This window comes from Lissotriton helveticus, chromosome 3_1, assembly GCF_964261635.1.
Source record: "Lissotriton helveticus chromosome 3_1, aLisHel1.1, whole genome shotgun sequence".
Lineage (NCBI taxonomy): Eukaryota > Metazoa > Chordata > Amphibia > Caudata > Salamandridae > Lissotriton > Lissotriton helveticus.
In genome coordinates, this window is record NC_136061.1 from 715,265,863 (window position 1) to 715,289,234 (window position 23,372).

At 46.6% G+C, this 23,372-nt stretch overlaps 1 protein-coding gene across 3 annotated transcripts in view; it reads left to right on the plus strand.

Moving 5' to 3' along the window:
* QSER1 (glutamine and serine rich 1) overlaps nt 1–23,372 on the plus strand; it is a 1,012,913-nt gene that overhangs the window by 954,656 nt on the left and 34,885 nt on the right. For all 3 annotated transcript variants that reach the window (XR_013608715.1, XM_078680856.1, XM_078680858.1), the window contains one exon: nt 14,527–14,622. Coding sequence is in view for 2 of the 3 variants with exons in the window: in XM_078680856.1 (XP_078536982.1) it covers nt 14,527–14,622 (96 nt within the window). In the remaining variant the exon portion in view is untranslated. The remainder of the gene's footprint in view (nt 1–14,526; nt 14,623–23,372) is intronic.

Below are 23,372 nucleotides of genomic sequence, written 5' to 3' on the forward strand. Positions count from 1 at the left end.
GTACCTACTCGGACCACTCCCCTGTGATTATGTCAGTGCACCTCCCTGGAATGTCGCCCCAAACTAGGCAGTGGCGCCTACAACCAACTGCTCTCCTTGATATGGTGTTTAAGACTGAACTGGGGGAAACACTAGAAGAATACCTGAGCCTCAATATAGAATCAGTACTCTCCCTAGCTACTGTGTGGGAGGCATTGAAGATCACTGTTAGGGGACATTGTATAGCCAAAGCGGGGGGCGTCCGCCAAGACATTCGCACAACTATAGCACGCCTGGAACGCCAGATGAAACAGCTGGAAACAAACGTACATGCAGCACGCGAGGGCCCCACACTGGCTAAGAAACGTTAATCCCTTACAGAGTACCAGGGAGAAGGGGAAAGGGAGTGCTTCTTCCAAAGCAAACACCACACGGCGCGCAACTATGGCAAGGCTGAGCGCCCCGGCAAGGTGCTTGCCGAAACCATCCAACCACCTAGAAAGGCGAACCATGTGCTGGTCATCCGAGATGAGGATGGGGTGGCACATCGGGACACATCGCCATAATGAGGGTCTTCACTGCGCAACCATACAACACCGAACGCTGTATACGACTTGCGGGGCACTTCAAGATGAGACCCTGCAATATTTGCAACAGATAGAACTGGCCTGGCTCAGTAATCGCAGCGAGAATTTTTAGCAGCCGACTTGGAAGAGGACGAAATAAGAATCGCCATAATGCAAATAGGGAACGGAAAGGTGCCTGGACCCGCTGGCCTTGGTATAGCGTTTTACAAGACCTACATAGACAAACTGGCCCCCTTCCTGAAGACAATTTATGAGGAGGCGGCCCAAACTTGGACACTCCCGCCTACGATGCGGGAAACAATGCTGGTCTCACTGCTGAAACCCAGAAAGGCCCCCGAATCCAAGGACTCGTATAGATCGCTGTCCCTGATTAACTGAGATGTTAAGATATTGGCCAAAGTGCTGGCCAATATACTCACAGTCTTGATGGATAACCTTGTTAGGCCTGACCAAGCAAGTTTCATACCTGGCTGATCAATTTCACATAACTTGAGGACCCTCTTCTCCATCCTGCCTGGTATCAACCAAGAGGAACAGGTGGTGGCGTTCTTCCTGGACTTCACCAAAGGGTTCGACTCCCTAGAGTGGGGTTACCAATTTGCAGTTATAACGCACATGGGAGTTCCTCCTCAGTTCCTCAGGTGGATCGAATTGCTGTATCACCGGCCCTGTGCCTCATTGCTTCTGAACGGAGAATGCTCCCCATCCTTCGGCATCTCCAGGCGTACGCGGCAGGAATGCCCCCTTTAAACCCTGCTATTCGCGATAACCATGGAACCGTTGGCAGCCATGCTAAGTCAGCACCATAAGCCATATGCGCTAAATTACTCCACGAGGCCTGTCTTAATTTTGCTATATGCGGATGGTATTACGCTCTATGTGCGCAATCCTGCTGAAAGATTAAAGGACATGATCCGTGAAATAATACAATTTGCATCCTTCTCTGGTATCACCATTAACTGGGGTAAGTCCCAAGTCATGCCGCTCACGAGCTCCACCACCCCGTTCCCAATGGACTACCCTCTACAGTGGTGCGATGACTAGGTCTGTTACCTGGGAATCACTATAACTAAAGATAAAGAAGAACTTCTGCGAGCTAACTACAGAGTAGTCCTCGCTAAGGTAGAAGACTTGATCACTAGGTGGATAGCTCTCCCGCTCTCGCTCGCATCCCGGGTAGCCTTAATGAAGATGGTCATACCCAAATTTTAATCCTTGTTTACAAACATCCCCCTTCCCCGATCGCCCCTTCTTTACTACACGGAAGAACCAGCTCATCCACCTCGCATGGGGCGGGAAACAACCTCGGATCAAATGGCGCACCCTCACTTTGCCGTTCAGTCAGTGCGGATTTGAAGCGGCCGATCCTGAACTCTACTATCTCAGTGCTCAGGCACACTTCGCCACGTACTGGCTCGAGCCTGCGCCCTTTATGACGCATTTGGCGGTGAAGCAGGGACTCATGGCACCTTTACCTCTTACAGGGTTCCTGGGCGTCGATAACAAAAAAGCTGGGGGAAAGCGGTCCACCGTGGCTTGTACAAATAATGCATGGCGAGCTTTTGCCAAGCAGTCCCAAGCTCCCATGCTATATTCCCTGCTACTTCCCCCTGCATGACCAACATAACCTGCCAGTCACACAAGAAGGCATCTGCAAACTCATGCTTCTCAAACTAGGCATAAATACTTGGGGGGGGGGGGCATGTATCATTTGGGGCAATTCCTATATATCTGCTTACGACAAGCTGTTAAGGCTGCTACTCCAGCGTTCCCATAAGAACCTCCCACATTGCTCCCATTGCACCAAACGTTACAGGCAGGCTCACCACATGCCGTGCCCCGCATATATAAAGCCTCCGTAGGAGCAAGGGCACACTACCAACACTCTGAAAGCAAAACGGGTGGGAAGCAGAATCAGGACATTCTGTTACAGAGGAGGCCTGGGCATACAGCTATCAACAATCAGAATGCATTACTGCAAGCAGCAGGTTCAGCATCATTCATTTTAAATTTCTCCACAGAATGTACTATACCCCGGTTAAATTGCATAAACTCCAATTACGGGACAATGACAGATGTGACCGCTGTAAGCAGGAGGGAGCGGCCTTTTTACATGTTGCGTGGGAATGTAGGTCCATAGCGCAATACTGGGTTGAGGTGGGGACGGCTTTGGGAGACATAATAGGAGGGTAGCTTGATCTAACACCAGAAATGGGTCTTCTGGGATACCTCCCAGGGCACAAAGGCCGATTCCTGATGATGGGCCTCGTTGTGGCCAAAAGTAAAATTGCTTGTAGATGGTGGAGAGGCAGGGCGCCCAAATTTAAGGAATGGTTGGTAGACCTCACTTATTGTCAGGAGCAAAACAATATCTACGCTGAGTTGCTACCCCTTCGCTCTTGGCCCTGCGATATTTGGAAGCCCCTTATTAGTTACCTGCTCAGGGAGGCTGCAAGTGACACGGAAGATAGCGCTGTACCATCGCAAACTAACTGCCAAGTTGAGACCGATGGGCCACATATTAACAGAGACTGCTGTGAAATTTTGTCTACCATCCATACCTATGCCAAATAACATGTATTGGGTCCTGTATATCCATACCCAACCTTTGTACTGTACTGATGTATTCACGCACTATCAATGAAATGCCTGCCACACATTGTAACTGTTGAGTTGTTGTACCTAAAAATGCCAATAACCAGTTAAAAAAAAAAATTGGCCACTACAGTTCCTCTCTTGGAAGGTTGCTTTCCTGGTAGCGATCTCCTCCCTAGGAAGAGTTAGTGTAATTCAGGCTCTTGCCATAGAAGAACCTTATTTTCAGGCCTTTCGATATCAAGCACGTCTGCCGACGAATCCCAAATTTCTTCTGAAGGTAGTCTCTCCTGGGTGAAGGGGCACCTCTGTGACGTATCTCGTTTACCGCGGGGTTTGCTGTCGGAACCGTGATCAGTGCATGTGCTTCACAAGGCTTTGTCGGGCAGTGACAGAAGTTCTTATGCAATGTATTTGTTATATTGTAATTAGGCTCTTCCAGCTAGGCTGGAACGGCACATCTCTGTGATGTACCTTTCGTTCTAAAGTGATGTCATATGCAGTGGCATCGTTGACAGTTGGCTCCAGCCGTGTCTGGCAGGGGTATCGTTTGGGGTTTTCTCCGACCAATAAACTCCTATTAAGAAGATCGTGTTGTTCAGTGTCTTGACCTATATCATAACAGTATTGCATTGGTCCTTCTATTGCTGCATTACATGCACCTGTGCTTCAAATGTTACGATGATAGGGCTGTTTGTTTCTGCAGTAGGGACTGTGTAATTCTAGGACTGTGATATTGTCAGATGTTCAGAGGAGATCTGGCTGGCCTCTGGGGATCTCCAGGCTTTACAGGACCGGGCTGGTTGTTTCTGCACCAGACTGTGTAATTGTAAGAAATTAATGTTCCTGGAAGAACTGGCCTGAGGGACCTTGGGACATTTCGGGACTTGTCCTGTACCTCTGAAAGGTTCTGGACAGCGAGTCACGTGCCTGCATACGCCATACGAGTCCCTTTCTGCCCAGATGTGCCTGGTCTTAGGGCCGGTTCTATGATTTGCAAGGCCCTGGGCCAAAGGGGAATGCGAGAGGCCCCTCTAATTTACTTAAGGGAATGCACGAGGCCCCTCTAATTTACTAAAGTGACCCCTTGCCAGGAAACCATTCAGAGACACCGCAGGAGGCCCATTGTACCGGATTTTAGCCCCCCCACAGTTTTAACTTTCAGGCCACAAGCAATTCTCACACCTCCAGCCTGATAGGTGTAAAAATTGCTTGTGGGCTGAGAGTTCACTGTGGGGGTGCTAAAATCCTGTACAATGGGCCTCCCACAGTGTCTCCGAATGGGTCTCCTTGTAATTGGGACAAGGGGAAGCGCCCCCCCGGGTCAGAGCGCTTCTGTAAATGTTGTGAATTTAAAGATGCGTGCTTATGTGTCTGCGTTTGGTTGATTCTGCCAGGACTAGAGAGAAGTGGCTTGAGTTACACTTCTACAAAGGCCGCCAAAGCCCTCGTTTTAGTGGCCCCTAGCTTTCTTGTTCGTCATTGGATGAAAGACTTGCTTGTCATCAGGGCAGGGCAATAATTGTTAAGCAGTTAGAATGTGCTTAATCACTGTACTGTTTACAGTTCTGTAGTTCACTGCCCTTCTCTGGCAAGGCGGAGTATTCTGTGCTTCAGTCAATAAATATTCTTGCCCGGGTGTTTCATGCACAGCGTTTGACCAATAAATGCATGTTCTGGTGAACCGTATTTTTTGGAATGTTCCGCAGGACCTTGGAATGCTATTTCATGTATAAGGTGTGGATAAAAACTATGTGACTGGCAAGTAATATTTTCTAATCCAGTTTGAGGTAAAATGCCATTGGTTGGTTGGTTCTTTTATTTTTTTTAATGTATTTATTTCTCAAGAGCCCTTTTTCATGGTACACTGCACCGTTAGTACTAGGAATATTTTAAAGAAGGATGTGACCTAACGGCTGCCGACTTAGGAGTTGGGGAGTCAGGTTCGTGGCTCAGCTTCGGCTCAACATCCTGTGATTCTGGGCAAATCACTAAATCTCCCAGTGCCTACCAAAAAAAATCATTTGCAAAGCAATAGGTCTCGCAATTTAGAAACTTTGACCTATTGGTATCGTAAATGCCTTTTATTATTGCAGGTTTTTTAAACACAAAAATAAAAGGCATTGTCATTTACAATGCCAAAAGCTCAAAATCTCGCAATTGCGAGACTTACTGCATTACAAATGCTTGTTTAGGTCTCGGCTAGCGTATGCTGCGCATGCGCAGTCTCGCTGGCGAGATCTTATGTCTTCTAGTAGGGAGCTAAACGAGCTAGCTCTTCTCCATTGGCTGGCATCCTAAACGGCGGCCAGCCATTGGGGAAGAGCTGTGTCCGTCACTTTAAGCCCCGTCCGTTTCGGATTGAGGGGCGTGTTTTTTGCTGTCCTTTCTATCCGTGACATCATCCGTCCAAAACACGCCCCCCAATCCGAAAAGGACGGGGCCTACAGGCATGGCGAGCACTGGACGAGCTTGTGCGGAGGCCTGGGCAAAATCATAAAGGCACCTGAAAGTTGCTCAGCGAGAACAAACACTACGAGTTCTCAGAACGTTAAGCCTCCCAACAGCCCAGCAATTCATGTCGAAGAAACGCGTTCTTTTCGGCATTGTTCTTGTGCGTTTCTCCCGCCGATAGCCTTTTCGCCGAGGGGGAGGGGGAAGACGTTCACCGCCGCCGCGATAAGTGTGTGCGCGCTGGGCTCTTTCTGTGCCCCAATCGTCGTTCAGTCCTGTGGGCTTGTTTAGGAATGAAGGTGCCCTGCAGCCCCAGATGCCCCCGTCCCCTGCAGGTGCCCCCGCCGACATGTCGTGCGTTAGGTGGGCCCGAAGCAGAAGGAGGAGGAGCTCTCCCGGGATGACGCTTCCCAGGTTGCAGCGCGGTGCGGGATGAGGGCTGGGCCCTGCAGCCGACGAAGCCAAGAGTGCACCGGATAGGGAGGCACGGGGGATACCCGGGACCGGCGGCAGGCTTCTCCCAGAGTCCGACCGCGGGGCACCCGGGCTGAGACAGACCCGCAGGGACCGGGCATCGGAGGAGGGAGCAAGGGGATCCCGGAGCCTCCCCAGCGCCAGCCGGGGTAGGAGGTAAGCAGAATCCGCTGGGGCTTCGGGGAGTCCCCCACCGGGATGGGGCATGGGCATCCGTGCCGCCCCCGCTCGGGGTGCTTGTGTCTGCCCCTCTAGCACCAGCCTCATCACTGATCCTTGCCGCATTCTCTTCAGTTGTGAACCGAGCTGGAGGCAGCCCATTGTGTTTAATGCTGCTCTGCACAGTGATTTTTTTGGGCTGACTGGAAAATAGTTCAAAACGTTGTTGGCGAGGCTGGGAGGGGGTGTAGGCACGCTCTTCAGTGTCCTGCTGACATGCTCCTACACTGTGCTCTGCCCAGGAAGAGCCTGGGAAATCCAGCAGGATGTGTGTGTATGGGGAAGGGGTGGGGTGGGGTGGGGTGGGGTGGTGGGACCAGTCCTAGCTTCAGATCGACCCTTATTTCACGGGGCAGGGATGCACAGATAGCGGGGGGCAGTGCCAGCACTTCTAACGGGAACTAACAGCTGCTTTGGACAGTTCTGGAAGGTGTAACAGTGTTCATCTAGCCTGGGGTTATGCTTGGTGAGATGCCAAGTATGCTAGGTTTGAGGTAACTGCAGTTCCCAGCGCCAGGAAGTGTAGACATGTGTTCTTGGTCAGGGACAGATATTAGTTCCATGCCTTCCTGTAAGGGGCAGAAGGCAGGGGGCATTTCGAAAGCCCCAGGAATAAACACGAATCAAAAGAATCTGTATCTTTACTGTAAAGCTATAATCTTGAGGTCTTTCCTTCTGGATGAGCTACATTTCCTTACCACATTTAATTGTTGCTATGTTGTATCTTTGTGTTTACCCAATTAAAATGTATTACTTCTTAATTACGCTGATTTGTTATGCACATTCGTAAACTATGCACATTAATAAACGGTGTGCACATTGTGCGATGAGAAGTAAAACTTCGTGGAAGAAAAGATAACTTGCCCTCACGTTATGCTTTCAAACTCAAATATTTCCCCTCAGTAAAAAAAAAAGCAACTCTCGGGGTGCCCAATGTCCCATTCATGTGTAATCTATATGAAGGGTTCAGGTCTTCATACATTGTTTAGGAGGTACTGCTGCCTGTGTGGCGATTTCGCACTTTTTATCCTCCTCCTGGAGTTTAACCGCTCCGATCAGTGAGTCTTTGAGCCCTTCGTGCATTAAATTAAAGTTTTTTTGTTATTATTTTAAATTGGCAACGATGGTTGTAAAATCCTCACATCTGGCGGAGACATCAGAGCATACCATAAAAGTGAGGCGAGTTGGCACATAGACGTCATGCTCCTTTGTATTTTCAGTGAACCTTGAGCAGTCTAAATTCACCAGTTTCAAGTAGCCTGCTCGCATTTCGCTTTAAAAAAAATAATAATAAAAAATCGGATTTTCCTACTGTTTGCACGCACACTCGCTTGTGTACCTTTGGCACCTGTTTGTAGATTGACTTGTATTATGATAAGCACAAACCCAAGCTCCATTATGCATAACTTTGATTGCAAAAGATCCTACCTTTCTCTGGTATATAAAGCTGAGGTGGTGCCACCTACCACACAATGTTGATGTCATATAGAGGTCAGTAAGAAATTGGTTCCTGTAGCACCGCCTTTTCTCTGGTCTTTCATATGTTTCAGTATGCCCTCATTTGTAATTAAGTTTTGGCCTAACCATATTCGTGGTGGTACTTTGACACCCAGTAGTAAGTGTATGGTTATCGAAGCTCCCAGTTACCACTGGAGATGCCAGAAGCTTATTTGTGTTAATCATGACGAGTTATGGCTCCGTGCTGTGGAAATGGGCTCTGTCAAATCAGAAAAAATAGTAATAACGTCCCATACCCGTATTAATGCATGTTTTTATTGTTCTGCTGAATTTCTGACACCCATAAACGAAAGATGCAGTTGGAATGTATTGGACTTGTTTTGATGGTTCAGTGTCGTCCTGCATGAAGGAATGCAAGGTAGCTTGGTGTACAGATCTGTTTGTTGCTGCTAATTATAGTACCGATTGATCATTTGAGATACAGCAAAGCCTGAACCCTAAAAAATGCATGAAATATGTTGTCATTTCATTGGCATATAAAACTGCCACACACACTTGGTATTTTTCACCTATGATGGCGGTGTAAGGGCAGCTGCACCCAAACAGAGCCTGCCACCTCTCGGTTCTCCTCCCTTTGACCTTTTGCGTGCACCCACTCAGTATGTGGTAACTCTCCAGGCTCCCCTTCCCCATGCCCCTCTTGTTGGACACACTGTTCGCTAGTATCCGCATTTTCTCCCCTGGGTCTCCGCGCATGCACACCATTCCTGGCACCTCTTTTGCCCTCCGTCCCTCTACATACACGGCTCTGTGAGCAGAAAGTGCCTGGCACCTCTCTCAATCTCCCTCCATACACTGTCTTCACCCTGTACCTGCTGTGTGTTTCTGTTGCTTTTTTGGTGTGCACTCAGAGTTGTTTCTCTGCACCTGAGTCAGTTTGTCTGCTCATGCCCAGTAACAACGGAGGAGGCAGGAAAACACAATGAAAGGCACTTAGCGAAGTAGGAAGCGGAGCAGGTGATAGATTTGTGATTCAAACGAAGCCTGTTTATCCCCAAAGAAAAAAGTGCAAACACAGGGCTTGGTTTAGATGTGTGGAGGGATAAGGGGTGATGGCCGGATTACAGACGGAGACAGCCGTACCTCAAGGAGTAGACACACAAGAGACAGACACCTTCCTGATGAACAGGCCATATCTACCTACCGTCGAGCTGTTTCTGTTCGCAAGAAGCCCAGCCCCTTCGGATGTCTCAAGAAGTCTGTGCTCTAGTGAATACAGTGCAACCAGTTTTGAAAGCAGTTAGTTGATTGCTGCAATAAGGGGACACGGTAACGCTTATGCTCCTGTCTAAATTTCTGACTTCAGTGGGTGGAGGGCCTATCTGTTTTTAAAAAGCTATCGTTCTGTTTTTTAATTCGCCTTGAACACCTACCTGACTTTACTGCCTGCTCTGGTGCCCCGGTCCACCGCAGCCTGTGGCTGATTGTTGTGGAGGGCTGAAAGAGGAGCGAGGACCAGAAATACCCACTTCCGGTAGCGCGGACTAACCCGCCATTTTGGTCGGCGGTCTAGTTGTTCTACGTCCCCTGACACCTATTTTAGACAGGCATGGAATGCAAGCACAGCGGACACGCGCAGCGGGCGCGCCAGCGGCACGCCGAAGGCGCGTCAAAGGCAAGCCCGTCTGCGCTCGTCCGCCAGTACGTCGCCTCTCGCCAGGAGTGCTGCCCGACATAGCCCAGGAAGACGAACTTACTCAAGAGAAGCTCTGCTAAATGTGCTTCCGGTAGTCCATCAATGTACGAGCCCCCCACTACATCCTTTGAGTGGCCCTATCAGATGCTTGTGTGGTAAGTTTTCACTTCACACACCCTTCCCCCTTCCCATCCCCTCCGATACTTCTTTCCAACGTCGGCTTAAAATTCTGCAGTTAAATGTAAGATCTCTTGTCAAACACCACGCTGAAATAAACAACCTCATTATAGATGAAGCCCCTGATATATTCTTTTTGACTGAGACATGGCTCAATGATGATGTGGTTGCCGAGCCTAATTTGGCTCTCCCCCCTGACTACTCTTTAGGATCAATCGAGAAACCAGGGTAGGTGGCATTGCTGTAATCACCAAATCGTGTTAGCCCGGTCTCTTCAATAAAATGACTATAGAGGGTTGCGAAAGCGCCCGCTTTTGCATCTCCGCGAGTTCCCATCTTACTCTTTCCAGACTACTGATCTATAGACCTCCAGGACAGGATACTGGCTTTAGAAACGCCCCTTTAGAGACAGTCGGCCCACTTGCTATGGGAACTGCCAACTTTAGTATCTTTAGCGATTTAAATCTACATTTTGACCTTACTCAGGACCAGACTATTAGCAGCTTGCTCGCTGATCTAGCGGCATTTCAACTCCCATCAATTGGTCGCTAGCCCCACTCATGTAGGAGGCCATCTGTTAGATCCTATATTTACGAACATAGAGACTGCCACGGTGACGACCCCTACCCCGGTGGCATGGTCTGACCACTTGATGGTCAAACTGTCCCTTCCCATTTCAGAACAACTACATAAAAACACCGAAAGGGTTGTTTTTAAGCGTCCTTGGAGAAAACTTAAACTCAAGGACTTTCACCATCTCCTTAGAGAAGACCACCCAGGCCCCTTCTACAATGTAGAGGCAGATTACTATTCGTTTTGTGCCTGGATTGTCCGGGCACTCGACTCCCTCATCCCCACAACCTGGAGCAAATGCCGCTTCCAGGAACCCAGCCCCTGGTACAATGATACCCTGACACTACTGAGGAAAACATGTAAAATAATTGAGAGGGATTGGAGAAAAGATTATGACCCGGGAAAAAAAGTGCTGTACCTGGCAGAATTAAAGGCATATCATAGAGCCATCTGCAAGACGCGAGCAGCCTATTATGCTAATGAGATGAGACTTAGTCCCAATCCTGCCAAACTTATATTTAAAGTCCTTAAAGATCTTAGTGCAAAGAAAGCCTTGGTGCCGACAATCACTTTTGAATTTCATTGTGAAGAACTAGCCTCCTTCTTCCTGGAGAAAGTACGGGCAATTTATCGGTCCTTTCCTGCCGTGACCTCCTCCCGCATGTACACCTCCCCCAGACCCATGCCGGCTTCGTGCCTTAACGTTTTTCCATCGATCTCCTCCGAAGAACTCAGTAAATTACTTGTGAAAATCAAATCCGGTTCCCCAGCCGATCCGCTTAAGCCTGCTTAGATCAGAGAATCTTTCTCGCTCTGTCTGATACCTGTGTGCCAGTTAATCAATGCCTCTTTTTCATCTGCCACTGTACCCGCTAAATGGAAACAGGCCTGGGTTACCCCCATCCTTAAAAACCCACCATGGACCCAACTAAGCCCGAGAATTACCGACCTATTTCTCTCCTCCCCTGGGTGGCAAAGGCTGCCGAAGCCCATGCTAATAGCTTACTTACCAACTTCTTGCATTTTAATAACATTCTAGATGCAACTCAGCATGGCTTCCGCGCCGGCCATAGCATGGAGACTGCCCTCCTTGCGATGGCGGAACACCTGCGTACCATGCTTAACTCCGGTCAAACGGCGGCACTGATCCTACTGGATCTCAGTGCCGCCTTTGACATGGTCTCGCACGAGGTCTTGCTTCGCCGCCTGGAGGAGGTAGGGATCTCAGACCTGGCCCTCGAATGGTTCAGATCTTTTCTGACAGGAAGATCCTTTCGTGTCTCTACTCCTCCTTTCCTATCCCAAGCACATCCAATTGAGCAGGTCGTCCCCCAGGGCTCTGCATTGAGCCCCGCATTGTTCAACCTCTATGTTCAGCCACTAGCTGCTGTCGCCAGGCAATGGGACCTTACTATGGCCTATGACGACACGCAGCTAGTGGTCGCTCTTTCGGATGGCTCAAGTCTGGACGTCTCCAAGTTTAAAAATGGACTTGCTGCCGTGGCAGATTGGATGACGTCTAACTACCTGCAATTGAACGCAAATAAAACCGAGGTCCTGATAGTCGGTAAGAACACCAAGCTATGGGGTGACCAGTGGTGGCCTACTGTCTTGGGTAAGACCCCTGTACCCAGAAATGAGGTTAAGAACTTAGGGGTGTGGATAGACTCCTCTCTTAGCTTCTGCTGCTACACAAAAAAAGTTGCGGCCACTTGTTTTGGCATATTACGTGGCATTAAACCTATTCTAAAACTCTTTGATGCATCCACCAGACAGCTGATAATTCAGTCTACTATCCTCTCCCATCTGGATTACGCCAGCTCCCTACTTTTCGGGGCAAATCAAGCCGAAATCATCCGGATGCAGCGTATTCAGAATGCAGCTGCCAGGGCCCTAGTTGGCCTTCCGCGGTTCTGCTCTGCCGCCAATACCATCCAGAAGCTTCACTGGCTCCCTATGGCACAAAGGATTCAATTTAAGACGCTGTGTCTGTCTTTTAAAATCCTGAAACTGGCCACGCCTAAAATACTCCACAACCTGCTGACCCCATACATCTCGTCTCGTGCTTTGCGCTCCATGGGGCAGCACTTGGTCATGGTGCCTCGCATTAAACGCTGTAGAGCAGGGGGTCGCTCCTTCCGCTATCTGGCAGCAAAACTGTGGAACTCGCTACCGATCCACATACGAGAATTGAACGACCTACTGACCTTCAGGAAGGCAGTTAAGACTCATCTCTTTCCCCCCAAAAAATAATATCTCTTGGGTATATGTCTTACTGGGCCTCTGTAGCTGCTTTTCCTTTTTGCTGCTGTAAAGCGGCGGGACGCCCCTTCGCTGGGGCAGCTGAGCGCTATATAAGTAGTTATAACATAACAGAACAACACACGATCTGCCAGGCTCTGTGTTTTTTATTTTTTTAGGTCTCGGCTAGCGTAGGCTGTGTGTGTGGGGCTCTGTGTGTTCATGGGGGGCTGTGTGTGTGTGTGTGGGGCTCTGTGTGTGTGTGTGTGGCTCTGTGTGTGTGGCTCTGTGTGTGTGTGGCTCTGTGTGTGTGACTGTGTGTGTGGCTCTGTGTGTATGTGTGGGGCTCTGTCAACTACAACTGTCTCCAACTCAAAATAATGATACTACTAACTTTCTACAATATTAATACCTATTACTCTATAGTACTCACTACTACTCTACTACACACTATATACAACTATCTTCTACTCCCTATTATTCACTCTTCAACTCACTCTCTACTAACTCTCTAATACTCAGTTTATAATACCCTACTCAAACTATTCTAATAACAATATCTACAAAATACTACTCACTATAACACTCACGCTCTACTACTCTCTACTACACTCTAATACTAAGAAGTACTAACTACTGCTCTCTAATATATACTATTTTAAGTCATTCGCTACTCACTCTACTAAATAGATATACTACACCATATACTATCTATAACTCACTACACTACATTTATTTCTATCCAGTACTTTTCATTACTCACTACTACTCTGTCTACTACTCACTAAATCCTACATGCTCTCTACACACTATCTACTACTCACTCTATACTACTCTCCACTAATCTACACTACTCTCTAACTACTATTACCTACAACTCACTCCTACTCTACTCTATACAAGTACGCTCTCTATTAATCAACTAGTCACTCTCTACTACCTATTAATAACTGCTAATACTCTCTACTACTCTCTAATGCTTACCTATTGCCATAGTAATTCACAATACCATATATTTATTGATTTAAAAAACAAAAATTAAAACAATAACATTTGCAATGCCAATAGCTTTAACTTTAACAAAGACGAGACCATTGCATTGTAAATGCTTGTTTTATATATGATGTAGGCTAGGGAGGACATGTGACTGACCGACATCAACCTTCCTTCCCTTCCTTTTGATGATTGCAACTCTAAATACTTTTGGTTGTACAGAATTAGACAGTTTCTGGTTTTAAGCCTTCCATATTTCCCTGGGTTTCAAATCTGATAACAAATGAACAGTAAACCCTTAATAGTGATTATTCCACAAATTAGTGACATGTACTAATATTATATAATTGAGTGTTCATTCTTTAGGAAAGCCTATGTAAATTTGTGAATTCTAAACTTTTCGGACATTTCTGCGGTTTGAATTTTTAGATTAATGCTTGCCCATTTGCAAAATATGGCAAAATAGTGTTACTTTTTTTTTTTAAGTAAATGAAAAAAATCTTGCATTTATCTTGGTTTCATTGTATCTTCATGCTGCAGTGATATATTGATGCAGGGTTTGCACTTAGCCCGAATATGTAAAAAAAATACAAAATTGCTTGTATTACAGCATAATGAGGCTAAACAGGTACATTTATTTGAAAAACTTAACACTGACTTTTGGGAAAACGTTTCAGCAAAGAGATGCACAATCTCCCGGGTAGCGTAAGAGTTCAGTGACTTTTCTGATGCATGGAGACAAAACACTTTAAGTGAACCCATTGTAATCATTACACAAAAATCAGAGCATGTTCTAAGGTAGCAAACCAGTGAATAAGGGCCAACTAACAATGTCGCTATTTCAAACAGAACTGTTCTCATGAAGTTATATGCATACCGACCTTGTACAAAGGGTTTATGTTGTTGTCACAGTTATTTACATGAAAGGAAGAAAAAAAGTTATTTGTTGAAAATCTTTACATTAGGATTGTAACAGAAAGTAAGGTTCTCATTACTGATATAATGTGAGCAATGTTTGGATCAAATTAAAAGATCTTTAATTGATAAAGTGATTGTTTTAATTTCTTGTTGTTTTAACAGGAATTTACTGTACAACCAGAAAGAACACCTTTGATGTCTTTATATCATTCTCTTCATCATTACAAATACCACATGTTCCTAATATGTAAAGATGAGGTGAGTGTTGAATCTTAATCTCAGTAAGAATGTATTAATGAGTTACGTTTTTCAGCTGGAGCATTGGCTTACTCTTTTTTACTGTATTAACTTAGAATGTCTGTTTCCTATGTTACTAGTAGTTACAATAAATGAAAAATCTAACAGTGAAAGTTAACAAAGCAAATGCTTTCCCGCCTGTATGAAAATATTATCTTAACTCAGATGGTTTTCAATTACATCCCTGTAAACGTTGCGAACATATGAATAGAAATTACATAAAGTAATTACTCTTAGATTATACTGCATCATTTTCTTCTTCAGACTGGGGCTATAAGTGATTTCACCACAGGATGTTCATGGTGTCACAGAGTGCTGGTGAAATTAGCTTTTTTAGTTGATGGGCGCCATACCCTGTTTTACTCTGATTTCTCTGCATTATCTAAAAAAAGGTACATAACTACTGCTGGTGTTAGTACTACCTGTGAAAGAGGAGATGTGTTTCTGGTAGGGATAAGTGTTGGAGAACGTACCATATTATCTCAGGACAGGGGCTGAAACTGAGTTGTTAAGTGTCTGGATCTGGTTTTGCATTGAGAGGCAGCTTTCGGATGGTAATTGTACAACTTACTGAGTGGCCTGCTTCGCACATTAGTACCCATTGAGCATCAAGCAACTCTGCACTAAAATCGGAGGTGTCTCCCTTAGTTCTGGGGAGCACTGGGAGCCGTGAGGGACAGATGAGACTATCTTTTCAAAGTAGGCCTCTGGATTATTGGTCTGGTCATTACATTCTCAGTAGAGATTTCATTTTCACATGCTTCAAATCTAAGCTAAGTCATGAAATACTCATTGCAGAGCTTTGTGATTGATACTTCGAGACAGGTTTGCTGGAGATGTGTAGTCGTTAGTTCAAGCTGATGATTACATATCCAGCACAATGTATATTCCCCCTAATTTCTGTGAGGGATAGCTTTTGTGTAAATTGAAATTGGCAGAAGATTGGAGAAAACCTGTTTTCTTCAACTTCAATGGGAAGAAATTCACATAGCCTTTTATTCATTGCAATACATTCCATGGCTGTTGACACACATTTGTCTTGCGTTTCTGATTACTTGGCTTAACAGCTGGTACTTTTTATAAGTGTGTTTTTACTTGGATCATGAAGATATGCGAATATGTGTGTATGCCAGGGGCAGATCACAGTGGTTGGATATCATCCATAGTGCTATATTTTAACTGCTCCAAAAGCATGTCCTAAGCCTAGGCTATAACATTTACTCTCAGGCACGCTGGTTGCTCTTAATGAAGCACGGTTCTCTCAACTTAGCTCCACAAGACCGCCGATCAAGTCCAGGTCGTTATGGAAAGTGCAGGAGATTGCTTGTAGAGCATTGTGATTGTACACTTTGCCAGAAGTAGGGCCAGGTCTAGGAATTTAAGAGCGGGTCTCTCAAGTTTAGGGTGAGGGAAGAGTCCCAAGAGTGATCTCGCCACTAGGTAAACTAGCATTGGAAATGCAATAAGTCTCGGATTAATTTGAGTTAGAGCAAATGGCATTGTAAATGGCAATGTCTTTTTGCCATGTTTTATGAAGTGTATGCATGTGGTGTGTAGTGGAATTATGTGGGTTGCATTGGTATTGTAGCAATGGTGGCATATTGGGCTTTAGATGACTATGTTTAAATGTAAAGTGCGCAATACTGCGATTGCTACAATACTTAATTGTGGATGCGTTAAAAAATTGATGTGTGTACTGATGGCTGGTGGTGTGTGTGCCTGTAGAAATTCTGCACTGGTGGTGTGTGTGCCTGGTGGAAGTATGCTCTGCCAGCTGGTGGTGTGTGTCTGCCTGGTGGAAGCGTGCACTGACGGCTGGTGGTGTGTGCCTAGTGAAAGCGTGCACTGACGGCTGGTGGTGTGTGTATGCCTGGTGAAAGCGTTCCCTGATTGTTGCTGGTGTGTGTGTGCCTGGTGAAAGCTTGCAGTGACGGCTGGTGGTGTGTGTGCCTGGTGAAAGCATGCATTGACATCTGGTGGTGTGTGGCTGGTGGAAGCAAGCACTGACGGCTGGTGGTGTTTGTGGCTAGTGAAAGCGCGTACTGACAGCTGGTGGTGTTTGTGCCCGGTGAAAGCGTGCACTGACGGCTGGTGATGGTTGAGCCTAGTAAAAGCGTGCACTGACAACTGATAGTGTCTGTTGAAAGTGCACTGACTGTGTGGCTGTGTGAACCGCTTCGGGCCTGCTCTTTTTGTCACTGACAGTGCCGGAGCTTTAAGATCTGGTTGTAACCCTACTCGGCGCGAGGAAGTCCCAGGGGTGAAACTGGTGGGCAAAAGGCCTGTCCTGAGATGGATTGCTTGATAAATGGCTTGGCAGCCTGTTTGGCGCCTAGCTGTGCCAGGGCAATTGGAGAGAGGGTGCCTATAAATGGAATTCCTTTTGTGTGCTCTGGGAGTCTTGCATTGTTTCGACGGGGCCTATCCTAGCTCCCAAAAGTCCACCTCCCCTGATCACCGATGAGTGCGGGCAGCCAGTAAACCATACCTCACTAAAGGCATGGGGATATGGGCAGCTTGTGTTTTTGATCACACACCAAATGTTGCCAGAGGAAAACCGTTGTACTGTCCCTTTATTGTTTATTCGCCATCTAAACTAGCTCGTGTTTTCTGGGGGCGCAACAGCAGCTCCCGCGCCCCTAGTTCCAGTGCCCGCCACTGAATGCTTAGAGCGCCCTAATAGTCATGGTGCCGCTATACAAGAAGCACATTAAATAAACCGTCTTGGGGGCTGTGTGACCTAGGGAATGCGGGAATGTCGGGGCTCACTCCCAGTTGCACTGGGAGTGAGCCCTGTTTCTCTTTTGATTTTTTTTAAGGTGTGATTCTAGTATATCTTGCTGGTACCGGAGTATTCGGTCACAGTACTGGGTCTCCAGGGAACACTGCAGATGTGCAGGGGTGCCCTGGGGAGGTCTGAAAACGAGGCTCCAGAGGATACGTCTCTCGCATTTGGACTCACAAGCAGGGAGGAGGGGCAGAAGGCCTCCTTGCACTACCAGCTTCTGGGGCCTGTCGGCTCACCCCTCCCATGCCCTGCACACAGACACTCTGTGCAACGCCATCCCTGGAGATGCAGTGCTCGCAGCGCCCCCGCCCCTCCCTGGAGTGCCTGCTCCAGTGTGCCCTCTGATCACAGCGACCTGCTCACCCCTCCCCGCAATGTGTGCTCCAGGAGGATCTGGGCTGAGAGCCGCATGCTCCCCTCCCTGCTGTGCTCACTCCAGACGGCCATGTGCTCTCAGCGGGCTGAACCCACACTACAGCGCTAGCTTCAGGGGGTGCTCTGCTCGCGCGGCCTAACCCGCAGCACCGACCACCGGAGGTGCTGGGCTGAAGCCGCCCTGCCTCCATGACCATGTGTGCTCTGCGACCAAAACTAGCCCTATTGTACCGGCCACCAGCGGTGTAATACAAAATGATGCCCACTTACAGATTGTAGTGAGCCCCCCTCCCCCCGTATCTCACAAATATGCTCCGGCCTTGGGCTGAATGCCCTCGAGGTTTTCCCCCAAGCCCTCCAACCCCCCCCCACCTGTAGAGGCCTGCTTTGCCCACCTGCCGGACACAAGGGGAGCATGAACCTGCCCTGCACCTGCATTTTAGTACTGGCCACTAGAGGCGCTGTTGAAGCGGTCTACTCCATCTGTACAGCCCCCCCACCCCCTCGGCGCAGCACTGGCTCCATAAGGTGCAGTGTGGAAAAGTCTCCCGCACCCCCACCCCCCGCCTAGTACAGGCTCCGCAGGTGTTGTGTTGAAAGCGCTCTATCCCTCCCCATTATGCTAGGCGCGGGAGGTGCTATATTGAGAGCTCTCCCTACCAGCTCCATGATCTGTCGTGCGCACGTAGCCTCTGCCTGCTGTACTAGCCACAGGAGGTATTGTGCTCAAAGCGCCCCACCCTCCTCCCTATTTTACCGGCAACATAGGGTGCTGTGCTCGAAGCGACCTTGCCTCTTCCCCGCCCTGTAGTACCGACTCCAGGTGGTGCTGTGTTGAAAGAGCTCTGATCGCTCCATATTTTACCGGCCACATGGGGTGCTGTGTTGGAAGCCGGCTGCACTCTCCCGTTAGCACAGTTCGGGGGGGGGGGGGGAAGCTATCAACAATGTAACGTACCTCAACCTCCATGATATCCTTTGCAAGTTTGCTTGACACCTCTGATGATAATTTAAGCAGCGAGATAGCGGAGAGGAAGTGATCCTTGTCACACCACATATTGGCACCATCTCCATATAGAGTGTGTTGGACTTGGCCCTTTTTGGCTAAAGTTCGTTAAACTTTTTGCCTTCCTCCTAGACCTTTTTCTGACATGATGTTGCCGATTTAGATGCATTGGGCACTTTGCCACTGCTAATCAGTGTCAAAGTGCAAGTGCTCCCTGTATAATGTATTATGGTAATTGGTTGTCCATAATTGGTATATTTGTCTTACTAGTAAAGTGCACTGTGTGCGCCAGGGCTGGTAATGCAAATGCTACTAGTGGTCCTGCAGCACTAATTGTGCCACCCACACAAGTAGCCCTAAAAAGAGATCTCAGGCCTGCCACTGCAGCGCCTGCGCGCAGTTTTTTAACTGCCTTGTTGTCCTGACAAGTGCACCCACTTGCCAGGCGTTACCCATCCCTTTTTATGCATCAGACACCCCTTTGGTAGGCCCAAGGTACCCCCCCCCCCCCCCCTGGGCAGGGTGCAGTGTATGTGAAAGGTAGGACATGTACTGAGGTGTGTACCATGTCCTGACAGTGAAATAGTCCAAATTCGTTTTTCATAGTTGCTAGGCCATCTTGCCCAAAGGACAGAATGGGGACTGCTTTGTCGCATGTTTCTAGCATATCTTCCCATAGGCATAAGATGGAGAGATGGAGTTTAGTGTGCCTGAACACATAATTTAATAACACATCTTTTTGTGAAGATGGTTTTTAAATTGCATGTTTAGAAACCATGCTTTTAGAAGTGGCTGGTTTCTTGTCTTAAACCATCTTGTGTGCCTCTGCCTGGTTTTGAATAGACTGTGTGGGTTTGGATGTGACAGGGTCTGGGGAGTAGTGTATTCCCTGTATTCCCAATAGGCTCTGCGCATTGGATAATATACCCTGCAGCTTAGACGTAGGACTTATGTCGACTAGGTATCTGCTGAATATATTAGACTTAATTGTGAGTACCAGCTAGCTCAGAGGTCACTAGAAACTTTATCGAGTAAACAAGAAGGGATTCGTTTCTGACAACCATATAACATGACAACTTTGTTTCCCCAGATTGAAACGTATCTCTAGAGTCGCGGAAACAATAGACGGCTATTCCACTCAGTCAGATGTGCATGCTTCGTTTCACCAGAGTTGCTTTTTAGAAATAGAATAGAGAGACGGGCGTTTTCAATAAAAAGGATTTATTGAACAGTCTTATTTTTCAAACAAAGGAAATGCACTGCTACAATTGAGATGCTAGTCAAGAAGTACAGAGCATATAATATGAATAGTATTATAAAATAGTACTGTAAAAGCATGATATGGTTTCTAAGCCATAAAATGCATAAAATACATACAATAATAAGAGTGGCTAAAAGTACTCAACTGGTGCTTCTAACATACGCCTACCCCGGTGTACCTAACCTAAGCCTAGTACAAGGGAAGAAGTATGTGAGGTGTAGTTTAGGTTTTAGTATTTCTCTGCCAAGAATCTGTTCAAGAATTCTCTAGGGGTCTTATCAGCTCCGTACCTTGGTTTTAGGATGATAGAGGGCTGGTATCTCTCTCTCGGGACTCGATCTCCCAGCAACCCGCAAGGGCTGCTTGGAAACACCGGAGCTGGATTTCTCGGCAGGAGAAACAACAGAGTCTCTCAGTGCGTCAGTTGGAGGGTCGGCTTCCTTCAGCACTTGCAGCAGCAGGGCGTCGGGCAAGTAGTTAGTCGATCTGCTCCTGAACCACCGTGTGTTTGACTGGGAAAATGTAGGCATATTTATACCCCTGAAGGTGCCGAGTTGACGTAAGATTGGACATAATATCGTCACTAGTGCCTCAGTACCTTGAAAACTCCCGGATTTCTTGGATAAATTAGTATTCAAGCAGGGGGAAGTTCCTGACTGCTGAAGGCTGGTTTTACCACGAAATCAATGTGGATTCTCGGAGTTTAGTGGAAGTAGCCATGCCGAATTAGGGCTGCACAGGCTATAACTAAATAAGGCAATGATTCTTATCCGCAAAGGAGGCATCGAAGAACAGGTAAGATGCAATCTTGCCAGATTGGTCTGAACGATAGAAACCAGGTGGTGTTCAGATCTCTTAAGCGAGCCATGCCAAGAATCTGGGAAATTCTCTCATGATATCTAATGGCAAGGAGGCATTGTTCCATGGTTGTCTGATTGTTGTGGGCTGCTGGACTTGCCATAACGGAGCAGACGGAATAAAAATAGAATTCCCGCTACCAGTCCTAAGGTGAGAGGAAGGCCGCAGAACACAGAGTGCACGAAATGTGGAAAAATGCAGAGGACTGCTTCAAATGGTGCTAACAGTCCCGAAAAAAATGTCTTAAATACATGTGCGATGCCGCTGGTATCAAACATGTTTAAGATTTGGCTTAACATTTCTGCGAAATGCACTGGGCAGTTCGTTGATAATAATGCATGTATCTCTGCAGAAGACCTTGCTGCTTGCAGATCATATGTTTCTCTAGACGAGGTCAGTGGCACTTTTTTCTGTAAAAGAATGGCTTTCATTCTGCTTAAAGTATCAATTCGTATAGAAGAGATATTCAGTGAAGGCCATATAGCCGTCTCCCTTTCTGTCTCTGTTTTTGGATACAATACTTGCATACAACAAGTGACCGTGGACGACACAGTTAAGAGATAACTTTTTGCTGGCAACATGCCACAACAGCTGTGATAATTCAATATAACGTAACTGCCATTGGATAGCTGCCTGAAAACCGGTATTATCGTAGTAGAGAGTGAAGCATGCAGGTGGCATGAAAGGTTATTTGCAGAACCATCACAGGCCCCGTGTAAATTTACTTCATTGCACAGAAGTGTACCACTTAGTGAGTTTTTGCAATTATTACCACTAAGGAAAACTTCATGTCCCCCATTCCAACACTTGTGTGTATATGGTAAAACCCAGGTCGACTTAATGTATTCTTTACCCAACCTTTCATACAGGTCTGCTGGTATTTGCTCTAGACAATACTGAAACCGGAATGTCGGGACTGGAATTTAAATGGAGCCATGAATTATCCACTCAATCCAGGCTTCTCAGAAACTGTCAATTTTAATCTTTCAAGTTTTTCAATGCTCAGCAACGTATAGTCTGCTCCTCTTTGTGCCAGAGAGATTTTATTATCTGTAAGGTTAAATACAGCAAACAATGACGTTGTATTGATTAGATGCCATGGCACATAGCCAGAACGCAGATTTCGCAACGTCCAGCCTAACAGCATGATAGAACGCAATTGAGACTGACCATGTTGTAACATTAGTAAGTCTTGTTCTATGATGTCTATAGCAGATGACACGATGCTGTCCATAGAATATATTCTGGAGGACAGAATCGTTAACCCATTGTCCACTACAGAGAGTGCTTTCTCCAAATTAATACGATCAATTTCTCGTATTTTTCCTGCAGTTTCTATTTGCGTCACTTTCCAAGCTTCGTTGTATGCCGCATATATACCAGCTTATATGAAACGTTGTTGCCGTGGTTTGCGAGGTCCCATTAAGAAATCTCGCAAATCATTGCTTTCTTTAAGTAAAGATAAGTGTTGTTTTATTTCTGGAAGTATAGATTTCTGAAGCTATTCAAGGCAAAGCTTCCCTACACTGTAAGTAGTTGATTTGTAAGGTTTCAGGACCAAGTTGATTTTCTTACTTGCTGTGTCCATAGTACTGTATTTTCCATCAATCATCCTTCCCAAGCTCAATACTATTACGAGCCAGAGCAGGAGGAAAAGTACACCCAATCCAATCCAAAATTCCACCCATGGTGAAACCAGATATGTTTTTTCCAATAGATGAAGGAGTTTTGTTACTTTTACTTTGAGAGTTTTGTTTGCTGGCTCATCTTCAGGTTCACTGGGATCCTCAGAAAAGTTATCGAAGTTGATAAAGTAGCCAGAGGTAGTTCTGTCAATTGTTGGTATTGCATCAGGATTACTTGAAATCACTGGCGCTGTCTCGTCCCTTCTCATATTTGTATACTCAGACAGTACATCATTGTAGACCGGTGTTTCTTGACGAACTGTTATTTGGGTCTCGAGGCACGAGTTCCATTGTTTTATTACATAGTCCTTCTTTTCTCACTGTTGGTTTATCAAAGGTGATAAGTCTTTCAGTTTGAACCTCTTGAATAGTAGCTAGGTTTGGTCTTTTGCTACTTCTTGGGGTCCACTGGGCCTACTACTTATTATTGCCACATGATTGTAGTTTGACCAGGTCGATGGATACAACTCTGTTCTCCCTTTTACCAGCAAGGGGCGGTAGTACTACTGATCTTGTTCCTTGGATGGCCAAGACAGGTACTGCTTTTCTGTAAGAAGGCCCAAATTCCTTCTTCACCGCAATTTTCTCACTGACCAGATCCCCAATATTTGGAATCCAGACAGGCCTTGCTGGGACAGGTGTTTTTTCTTCAGTGGTTGTTCGCTTCGGTATGGTATTACTCACACTTCTTCTTTTTTCGTTTAAGTCCTGTAAAATCGTCAAACGATCTTTGACATC